Source organism: Culex quinquefasciatus, chromosome 1, assembly GCF_015732765.1.
Source record: "Culex quinquefasciatus strain JHB chromosome 1, VPISU_Cqui_1.0_pri_paternal, whole genome shotgun sequence".
Lineage (NCBI taxonomy): Eukaryota > Metazoa > Arthropoda > Insecta > Diptera > Culicidae > Culex > Culex quinquefasciatus.
In genome coordinates, this window is record NC_051861.1 from 32,062,622 (window position 1) to 32,074,341 (window position 11,720).

The window sequence follows — 11,720 nt, forward strand, 5'->3', positions numbered from 1 at the left end:
AGTGGCCGCAGGATAACCTACGTTCGAGGAAAAACATAACTGCAGCTTGTAATTAAGCCAAATTTTTCAAAACATATGCCCATAGCACGAAGGACATTATCAAAAGTTCTCTGGTAAATTGAATGACTTTTCTCACAAGCAAAAAGCCGCTTTCCGGAAGTCTGATGCACTTTGTGAAATTTTGCCAACCGTGGACCAAGCACTCCTCGGAAAAGCAGTTCCCGTTAGCCGTTAGCCAGTGCTTGTCCCTATTAACCCCAAGCCTTCCCTAATTAATTGACTTGACTGGCTGGCCGCAATTTGCTGAGTGACTCGTCAATAATTTTCGTCCAACGAAATGACAACGGAGTTTTCTCATGAAAGTCTTCATTAATGTTAGATGCATCAACTACATCGATTAAAAGTTTCAAAACAATCACTCATTTCAGAATACATCAGTTGGCTGGCGCGCATCCTGGAGATCGACGAGAAAAATGCATGAATAACATCAAAGTGTCACACTCACACATGAAACGCAACAGGAGAAAAAAAACAAAGGAGGCCCACCACCAAATGTGTGGAGCAGCAGCTGTTTTTTTTCCCCCCAGCCTTGACGTCGATAAAGCAGTTTATTTTTGTTCGAGCTTTCGGTGAAGTATTAAATCAGCATCACTATGCGCCGTTTAAATATTTCTCAAGGGAAAAGTGCTAGTTAAATGTTTTGAAGCATTATTTGCTGGTATTAAATGCCAATATAATGCCGCTATTTAGTGCCTCGCGGTTACTTGGGTTCTGCAAGGCAGGCAACAAACGTTTACTCAACAAGGATTCAGGTAACGGCTCAACGTGGCTGTTTAAGCTGTTACCTATCCAGACACAAAAGAAGAACGAGGACGTAGTACCGTAAAACGGGATGACTTTGATAGCCGGGGTGACTTTCCGAATTTTTCCGCAAAATAAAGAGTACAATTAAAATACGTACGGAATGGTTTAGAACAGGGGTGCTCAAAGTTTTTGGAGGCCGGACCAAATTTGAAGCTCAAATGAGCTTGCGGGCCTAATAAAAAAAAAGGTTATTGAAAAAAATAAATTACATTATTTTAATTTAAAAGATTTAAATTGCTATTTTAATAAAATTTAAATTCAAAATAATAGAAACCACAAAATGACGGTTTTCTATTGGTATCGTTGATTTTATTGTTTCAGGTATTTGAAAAAAAGTTTTTAGCTAAATGTACTTGTGTTTTCAAAAAAAAAAAAGTTTTGTTTTTATATTTCGAAAATGGTGACATTACATGCTGAACAATTTATCTAAAAGCGTATTTTTATCTATAAATTAAGTGTGGCTAATGAAAAATCGTTGAGAGCCAGAATTTCAACATTTCAATGGAAAAAAAATGTTAGAAAATGTTTTAAGCTTCCGTATAGTTAAACTGCAATCATAATTTTCAAAAAAAAAGGATTCAACAGAAAAAAACATTTTAGCGAAAAACAGTTATTTATTTCATCGAAAATTCACTAAAATTCATTTTTTTAATAAACTTACCTGATTCTTAATGCAATGGAATGCATATTTAATAAATTTCAGCTGATTGCACTTACATTTCATTTTTTTTTGAATTTTTGAAGTTTTTTGAAAATATATTTTTGCTCCTTGTTTTTGAGCTAATTTTTTATAATGTTGGAGGGGTGGGTTGATCGACGAAAGCTTTGTAAAATATGTGCAACAAACTTGATCCTCCGATTTCCACATTTTGTCTGCCTGAATAGTTGATAGTCAATCAGATTCGTTATCTAACTGTAATGAGTTCGAATCCCGAAGGAAGTGCAATGTATGTTTGAGGGTCAGTTCATAAAAGTTGATGTTTGAGGGTCAGTTCATAAAAGTGTCATTATGACTTGCAAATTAATAAAGAAAACTTACATTTTTGCAACTATTACAGAATTCTACCTAAGTCAATCTTCAACGTTTTTCAATATTTCTAAAAATGTTTGATGAAAATTTTGACAATATTTACTAGTTTCACTCACATTAAAACGTATGAAATTGTTTTAAATATAAAATATTTTGAACACAGTATTTGTATCCTAAAGTGGGGATCAAAATATTGATAAATAATAAGTTTTTTTTATTAACAAAAAATAAAAAAGATAAGTATATAAAAGTTTAAAATAAACCTTAATTTTGAAAAAGTATAAAATCACTTTACAAGTGGTACACGGGCCATTTTACAGGATCATTCAAAATGGGTCCGCGGGCCACAAAATATAACCTCGCGGGCCACGTTTGGCCCGCGGGCCATACTTTGGTCACCCCTGGTTTAGAATCATACTGACCGTGGTAGAGAAGTGTTCAAAGTACATCAAAAAGAACTTTTCATAAAATTTTGAAAAGTTTAAAAAGTTAGTTATAGTTAAGAAAATGTTGATGAAAGTCATAATTTTAAGCTTCTCAAAGTGTCATAATTTTCTCAATGAACATGATTTTGAATCGGAAAGCGGAATGGATTTTCGGATTCTTTGGAAAATTTTCCACTAGGAGAAGGTTAAATAAGTTTGTAAATAACAAATAATATGTGTTTTTGAAAAATAATTCTAAAAAATCTCCAGATTTATAGGCATTTTCAGTAGAACAAATTTTATACAAAATGTGAAAACATGTGATTCGTGCTTCGAATTCAGTATAAAATGCAATATAAATCGATAATCTAATCTAATCTAATCTAACCCTATCGCAGCCAGTCTTTCGAGGGCATCCTGGAGAATGCCTTAGGTGGATTAACGCCTAGCATCTTCTTGTCATTATTAACATTTGCAGTGCCCCATTGCATTAGAATGCATTGAAACATCACAAACGTTAAAGCGGCCAGGCCAACTGCGTAAAGTTTACCGCAAAGATGATTCGTTGAATTGGATTGAGTTTAAACACGAATGTTGAAACAGCAATACAGTTCTGAATCTACAGGGGAGGAAGAAACGTGGGGATCCCCCGCTCACGTTCCTGTGTTTAGAGCAATTTATCGTTGGGAGCAACCATGCTAAGAAGTTTTGGTGCTCCGGCACCCTCTTGGATGGGACATTGTATTTCCACAAATGCCCTGGACACTATTTGCCGTAGTTATAGCGCCACAACTCGCTCTCTGTTGATGATAAAACAAGGATAAGTGCAAAATCGCTACATTTTTATTTAATGATTAGGTATTTAATATTAAATATAATTTTAATTTAATTCCATTTTAACACAAGGATAAGAAAATAAACTCACTCACCTTGAAATATGAAGAGCAATGCCGGCATACACGATCGCATGCACAGTAAGCTTACCTTAATTTTGTGGTAACGTCGATCAACCGTTACCATGGCTCAGAACTGATTTCTGACCCTCTCTCACTCCCAGAGCGGCCCGTCCAATGTTGACGCTCCACCACATTTTCCCTCGCTCCCGCAACATTCGTTGATGAGCGACAAAAAATTCGGTGGCAATATGTGGTGCGTTGGTTGCGACGCGGCGACGACACACCAACACATCCAAACAGTGATCAGCCAACCAAACACACGCACCATCCACCTCTCCTCAGCATCATCACTCCCACCGCTCGACGCCCCACAACGCCGATTCTGCTCGAGTGGCGGCCTTCCTCAATGCGCAATGCGTTGCTCTTTCGCAACTCTTCACTCTTCTTCCTTCAACACCCCGACGGTTCTTTCCCAACACACTGCACCAACACACGCAACTTTTCAATCCGGAGCAGTTCATCGAGTTCATCCGGTTCATCTCACTTATTTGCATTGTCGGTGTATTAGTGTGACATTTCTCGCTACGGCCCTTTGGCGAGAAACAATAACACAATGGCTTCCATAGAACCGCACAAAAACGAAACGAAAAACGCTAAATTAACCCACAAACTATGAAAACTTAAAAAACTTTCACTGTTTTCTTCTTAATCAACGTTTCTTGGATTTGTGTAGGCAACTTCCAGACTAAAAGAACGCAGAAATCACTTGAAAAATCGATCCAAAACAAGCGCGACGACAAAACCCGCTACGCGCGGTTGGAGACTCGGGGGCCTCTCAAAATGCAATATAAATCGATAATTTTATAAACAAAACTAGTTTTAACAAATTTCAGACAAAATTCCGACTTTTTAACAATTTTACCAAAAATTTATGTGTATTTTGTTAAAAAGCTTATAAACTTAGTTAACTAATCATAAACATTGATTTTTTTCTTAAAAACTATATCAGCTACTTTAGTGATGGTACATTTAACGTACAAATTTTGAACATGAGCAGTTCTCTAGGATTTCGGTCATTCGATTTTTTTTGTATTTTTTAATCCGACTGAAACTTTTTTGGTGCCTTCGGTATGCCCAAAGAAGCCATTTTGCATCATTAGTTTGTCCATATAATTTTCCATACAAATTCGGCAGCTGTCCATACAAAAATGATGTATGAAAATTCAAAAATCTGTATCTTTTGAAGGAATTTTTTGATCGATTTGGTGTCTTCGGCAAAGTTGTAGGTATGGATACGGACTACACTGGAAAAAATAATACAAGGTAAAAAAAATTTGGTGATTTTTTATTTAACTTTATCACTAAAACTTGATTTACAAAAAACACTATTTTTAATTTTTTTATTTTTGATATGTTTTAGAAGGCATAAAATGCCAACTTTTCAGAAATTTCAGGTTGTGCAAAAATCACTGACCGAGTTCTGAATTTTTAATCAATACTGATTTTTCAAAAATCGAAATTTTGGTCGTAAAATTTTCAACTTCATTTTTCGATGTAAAATCAAATTTGCAATCAAAAGTACTTTACTGAAATTTTGATAAAGTGCACCGTTTTCAAGTTATAGCCATATTTAAGTGACTTTTTGAAAATAGTCGCAGTTTTTCATTTTTAAATTAGTGCACATGTTTGCCCAGTTTTGAAAAAAATATTTTTGAAAAAAAGAAAATTCTCTATATTTTGCTTATTTGGACTTTGTTGATACGACCTTTAGTTGCTGAGATATTGCAATGCAAAGGTTTAAAAACAGGAAAATTGATGTTTTCTAAGTTTCACCCAAACAACCCACCATTTTCTATCGTCAATATCTCAGCAACTAATGGTCCGATTTTCAATGTTAATATATGAAACATTTAAGAAATTTTCCGATCTCTTCGAAAAAATATTTTGGAATTTTCAAATCAAGACTAACATTTCACAAAGGCCAAACATTCAATATTACGCCCTTTTAAAATGTTTGTCTTGATTTGAAAATTCCAAAAATATTTTTCGAAAAGATCGGAAAATTTCACAATTGTTTCATATATTAACATTGAAAATCGGACCATTAGTTGCTGAGATATTGACGATAGAAAATGGTGGGTTGTTTGGGTGAAACTTAGAAAACATCAATTTTCCTGTTTTTAAACCTTTGCATTGCAATATCTCAGCAACTAAAGGTCGTATCAACATAGTCCAAATAAGCAAAATATAGAGAATTTTCTCAGCTTTTCAAAAATATTTTTTTCAAAACTGGGCAAACATGTGCACTAATTTAAAAATGAAAACTGCGACTATTTTCAAAAAGTCACTTAAATATGGCTATAACTTGAAAACGGTGCACTTTATCAAAATTTTAGTAAAGTACTTTTGATTGCAAATTTGATTTTACATCGAAAAATGAAGTTGAAAAATTTTACGACCAAAATTTCGATTTTTGAAAAATCAGTATTGATTAAAAAATTCATAACTCGGTCAGTGATTTTTGCACAACCTGAAATTTCTGAAAAGTTGGCATTTTATGCCTTCTAAAACATATCAAAAAATAAAAAAAATTAAAAATAGTGTTTTTTTGTAAATCAAGTTTTAGTGATAAAAAGTTAAATAAAAAAATCACCAAATTTTTTTTACCGTGTATTATTTTTTTCCAGTGTAGTCCGTATCCATACCTACAACTTTGCCGAAGACACCAAATCGATCAAAAAATTCCTTCAAAAGATACAGATTTTTGAATTTTCATACATCATTTTTGTATGGACAGCTGCCGAATTTGTATGGAAAATTATATGGACAAACTAATGATGCAAAATGGCTTCTGGGCATACCGAAGGCACCAAAAAAGTTTCAGCCGGATTAAAAAATACAAAAATTAAAATTGAAGAAAAAAGACCGATTTCGTAGAGAATTGCTCACATCTTAAATATGATTTCAGCAAGAAAAACTATGACTATCAAAGTCACCCCGGAATTTAAACTAAGAATTTTTAACGTAACTCTTTTTCTAAACACTATTGAAACAACTTTTTTTTCCAAAATAGTGCATGGACTTTGTGTGGCCTACCCCAGTACATGTTTTAAAAATAATAATCTTGAGAAAAACCTTACCTGTTGGAAAATATTCCAAAAACAAATTGAAATCCTATCAAAGTCACCCCGGTTTACGGTACCTACAAGTCTGCAAGTAGTAGACGAAATACGTATCTGTTAAGATATTAAAAATATATAGCGGAATTAAAAGGAACAACGCGTCACGTTGTATTCATAGTAATGCATTCTGCTAAAACGCTCAACCAAACCACAATTAATGCCCGTATTACTCCACTTCATTAATTGTGGTTTGGTTGAGCGTTTTAGCAGCATTACTATGAATACAACGTGACGCGTTGTTCCTTTTAATTCCGCTATATATTTTTAATATCTTAACAGATACGTATTTCGTCTACTACTTGCAGTAGTAGTTTTTTTATTGCTCCACTTCATTTGTCGTAGAGGGCTCATATTTGGCATGAGCTCATCTCATGTATAGACTAACAAACCCTGAAAATTTCATCTAAATCGGAGCAACAAATCGAAACGACCTCTAGAACAAACCGAGCAAAATCTACAAAAAATGTATCTTAATTAAACTATCTTTTCAATCCGATTTTTTTTTTCAGATTTCAAGTTTTTGAATACATTTTAAGTAAGAGCAGTTCTCTACGGAATCGGTCTTTTTTTCTTTTTTGGTGCCTTCGGTATGCCCAAAGAAGCCATTTTGCATCATTAGTTTGTCCATATAATTTTTCATACAAATTTGGCAGCTGTCCATACAAAAATGATCTAATCTAATCTAATCTGTCCATACAAAAATGATGTGTGAAAATTCAAAATCTGTATCTTTTGAAGGATTTTTTGATCGATTTGGTGTCTTTGGCAAAGTTGTAGGTATGGATATGGACTACACTGAAAAAATGATACACGGTAAAAAAATTTGGTGATTTTTAATTTAACTTTTGTCACTAAAACTTGATTTGCAAAAAACACTATTTTTAATTTTTTATTTTTGATATGTTTTAGAGGACATCAAATGCCAACTTTTCAGAAATTTCCAGAATGGGCAAAAAATCTTTGACCGAGTTATGATTTTTTGAATCAATACAGATTTTTTCAAAAAATCGAAATATTAGTCGAAAAAATTTTTCAACTTCATTTTTCGATGAAAAATCGAATTTGCAATCAAAAAGTACTCAAGTAAATTTTTGATAAAGTGCACCGTTTCCAAGTTATAACCATTTTTAGGTAACTTTTTTGAAAATAGTGGCAGTTTTTCATTTTTTAAAAATAGTGCCCATGTTTGCCCACCATTGAAAAAAATATTTTTGAAAAGCTGAGAAAATTCTCTATATTTTGCTTTTTGGACTTCGTTGATACGACCCTTAGTTGCTGAGATATAGAGTTATCTAAGCCCGCTTTCACGCACACTAGCACGCCATTTGTTTTGCTGGCCGGTACAAAATTTAACCTCAATCTTTTTCGTGTACGTACACGCAATACATGCGCACATAGATAACTCTATTGCCATGCAAAGGTTAAAAAACAGGAAAATTGATGTTTTCTAAGTCTCACCCAAACAACCCACCATTTTCTAATGTCGATATCTCAGCAACTATAGGTCCGATTTACAATGTTAAAACATGAAACATTCGTGAAATTTTCCGGTCTTTTCGAAAAAATATTTTCAAAAATTTAAATCAAGACTAACATTTCAAATGGAAACATTTCACTATTAGAAAGGGTTATTCAAAACAACCATGAAGCAAAAAAAAACTTGATTGAACCTAAAATCTCCAGAAATGTACTCTATGATGTCACCAACAACCTACAGTTAAATTTTACGTTTTCTCGAAACGGTAAGAAGCAACATACGGAAATATTTCACATTCACGTCGACGTGCAAAAAACACATGAATAGTTATTATTTACTTTATAATTGTTCAGATTTTCGCAAATGCTTTCTCAAAAATTATGAAAGCGCACAACAACGGTGAAACGATTTCAATCCGCCGCAGCGAGTTTTCTCAAATTTGATTTCATTTGATTTGATGTGATAACCAACGGAAGATGTTCAGCGGCTTCGGGCATCGCCAGCTCGTCAGAGATTCAACGAAACCAGGCGGGAAAGGGCCCTCCGCGCGCCAAGGCTTACTGTTCTCAAATTTCCTCAAAAAAGGTCCAAAAACAGCAATGCAACCAGTTTCAACGAATCATCTGTGCGGTTAACTTTTCACAGTCTGCCTTGCCGATGAAAAGAAGAACGAGGAAAGTGTTCGTTACAACATTTTCCAGCATGCATTCTAAGGACTGATTGTAATAATAAGTGTTTAGTAGATTAAATTACAATAAACTTCTCTCAAACATATTTTACCCAAAAATGTCAATGAACGACAAAATAGTACTAAGTATACGGAAATAAAATTTATGTAAGAATTTTTTAGAGCTCACTCTCACCAATACCACCCCGAACCGTAAACTGCTACACCTTTTCAGCTTTCCACTGTTGGCACTGTCATCATCATCATCATCGGTGTCATCGTCAGCTCCGTCATCAAGCCAGTATGCACTGCTGTCTGCACTGTTCAGTTAGTCAAAAATTTCATTCATCGAGAGACAACGCAGCAGACCATCCCAACAAACAGTTTTGGACAGATGTACTGATAAGCTCGATGTTGGTCAGATACAGGTTCAGAGTGGGCTCGGAGCTGAATAATTAACGTAACTAAACCATTTCAGGGGTAGGGTCATTGTACTTTGACACCGTTGTGGAAAGTGGATCTAATCTTAGTTTTCTTTCAGCAATGAAACGTTCAACGTACGAGAACGTCTTCGTCACCGTCGGAACGACCCAGTTCGAGGACCTTATCAACATGGTCACCTCCGAACCCGTGGTGACCCAGCTCCGCCGGATGGGTTGCCGCAAGTTGATGCTCCAGGTTGGACGTGGCAAGCATCCTGCGCTGGCGAAATCAATGTGCGGTCCCGACATCGATGTCCGCTTCTACGATCTCAAGTCCAGCATAGCCGAGGACATCCGGCAGGCGGATCTGGTCATCAGTCACGCCGGTGCCGGAAGCTGTATCGAGGTGCTCGGAGCGGAGAAGCCGCTGGTGGTGGTCGTAAACGAGCGACTAATGGACAATCACCAGACGGAGCTGGCGGAACAGTTGAGTAAGGAGGGTTACCTGCTGTACTGTACACCGACGACGCTGGCGACGACCCTCGAGGGGAGTGACTTTGGTCAGCTGAAGCAGTTTCCGCCTGGGTCTGTGGCCGATTTCATTAGTTATTTGGATGCGTTTATGGGTTTTTAGAGAAAGCGTAACAGTGCGGGTTAAATGTATGGCGTTTTATATTAGTTTGCTCAGGTGGTTTCCACGCAATGGATGACCGCGTGGAACTGTTTGTTATTTATAGGAAAATAAATTATTTATAACTTTTCTCAGCTCGTAGGTGCGAATTGGCATTTATAATAAAGTTTTGTACTACATGGTAGCTAGTTGCATGATCTAAATGTCAATTTATATTGAGAAATGTTTGTAAACTATCTGTTGCCAAACTGTTGGCAGTCCAGTTTGCTTTTGCTTTTTTTATTGCTATTTATCAATCGTGATATTTTTTAGCCGCTCCTTCGATACTTTCCCACCATTCTCCATTAAAGGACCAATTCTGGAGCAACATTTGAAAAGGGTGAAACGACATTGCTATTACTGTCTTTAATGCCATGTGTTAAAATGATAAGAAATACTGAAGAGCACTGTCATACCAAGCAATGGGCTGTAATTTCAATTTTTACGGTATGAGATAGAACGGGGTTCAATTCCCCGGCGGAATACAGTGTACAATTTTTTCGCAAATTATCTTAATTCAATGTTTATCACTTTCCAATGTTTCTCACCATGAGACATGTGTTGCTCTAATTCAGGGGACGCTCAAAGTTTTTGTAGGCCGGGCCAAATTTGCAAAATAGGAAATTTATAAAAAAATGAAATAAGGATATTTTAATTTTTAAGACTTGAAAATACTACAAAATGAAAGTTATTTTTAAAATTTCCATATTTTTATTTTTATTTTTGGTATTGAAATTTTTAAGAAAAATAAATGAGCATGAGCATGACCACCCATGGTTGTCCTTCTCCGTTGCTGAACAGGACCGTAACATCCTATCAATACAACCGACCATACGCTTAAACGATCAAATGATGTTTCCCTTATCAACAGCATGCATGAATGCGCTGAAAAGATAAAACATCACGATCATCAAAACTAGAGCCGTTGCTAATAGGAAACAGTCGTTGGCCACCAACGGCGCCCGCCATGTCAGTTTGTAGATCTCGGGTGATTGGGACGGGAATGTTAGTTAGCACAGGTTGCTACAAAGGGTGGGTTCTATACGATATCCACACCCCCACGTGTGCCGGAAAACTACTTCTACTTGGGATTTTGTTAGTGGGTAAGGGTAATGGCCAGGATTCAACATAGAGGATGATGATGCGACCCAATATTCAATAAATTTTGTTTAATGGTGTGATGTATTATGCATTCTCAAGGCAAACAGTCGGAGTATGCGGATGAGACTATTCCCGGTTATTTGGTGTTGAGTTTAGCATAAATGATTAAATCTTAGACAGCCGGCTGTGGAAAGATAAAACCAAATAAAATGCGAAAACGCTAAACCGCCCGGACCGAAAAACACACACAATTGGGGGGACAACAAAGACGGAAACGGCAACGAAAATCCTGCGTGATGACCACGACGCGCACCGTTCAAATTCTCCAACGCAACTCTATTGAAATTTTTAAGAAAAATAAATAATAGAAAAGAACTGAATGTACTTGAGTTTTCAATAACATAGTAAAATTTTGTTTTTATATTTCAAGAATGGTGACATGTAACCTGAATAATTTATGTGACGACGTAATTATATCTATTACAATCTTTTACAATGAGTAGATTCGACAAAAATAATTTTAGCGAACAAAGATTTATTCATCGAAAATTTACTAAAATTCATATTATTTTTTCATAAACCCGAACATGCTCAAATTTGTCTAAAGCATTTAAATTTCCATTGTATTTCAGTGTATTTTTACCGGAAAGCTCGTCTAATTTCCTACAAGTTTGTCTTTGACCACTTTTTGGTACGATGCAACGGCTTCGAGATACAGTAATTTTTAAATTATAAAATACAAAAATATTTAAATAACCTACGCCCTTCTCAAATGTTATTTTCGAGTACATTTGGCTCCATATACATAAAAATGGCTTATATAGGCCTAAGATAACATGTCTAAAAAGTTTCATTGAAATCGGAGAGGGTCGGGTACAAAAGTCGAAATCAACAATCGATTGTTAAAAAGCTGTGAAAAAATTACCCTTTCTTTTATTTAGATTAACGTGAAGACTTCCATCATTGTGATGATTTTTCGTTCAAAG

General features: G+C 35.4%; 1 protein-coding gene across 1 annotated transcript; it reads left to right on the forward strand.

The window, feature by feature from the left end:
* Nucleotides 1-8,827: 8,827 nt before the first annotated feature.
* Nucleotides 8,828-9,778, forward strand: LOC6045192 (UDP-N-acetylglucosamine transferase subunit ALG13 homolog). The gene is made up of 2 exons (XM_001862549.2): nucleotides 8,828-9,021; nucleotides 9,083-9,778. Exon 2 carries the CDS (start codon nucleotides 9,085-9,087, stop codon nucleotides 9,595-9,597), a length of 513 nt encoding a protein of 170 aa, XP_001862584.1. The 5' UTR covers nucleotides 8,828-9,021; nucleotides 9,083-9,084; the 3' UTR covers nucleotides 9,598-9,778.
* Nucleotides 9,779-11,720: the final 1,942 nt, after the last annotated feature.

What these genes read in the sequence shown, in the direction of transcription:
- LOC6045192 (XM_001862549.2), top strand. Translation starts at nt 9,085, where the DNA reads ATGAAACGTTCAACGTACGAGAACGTCTTCGTCACCGTCGGAACGACC.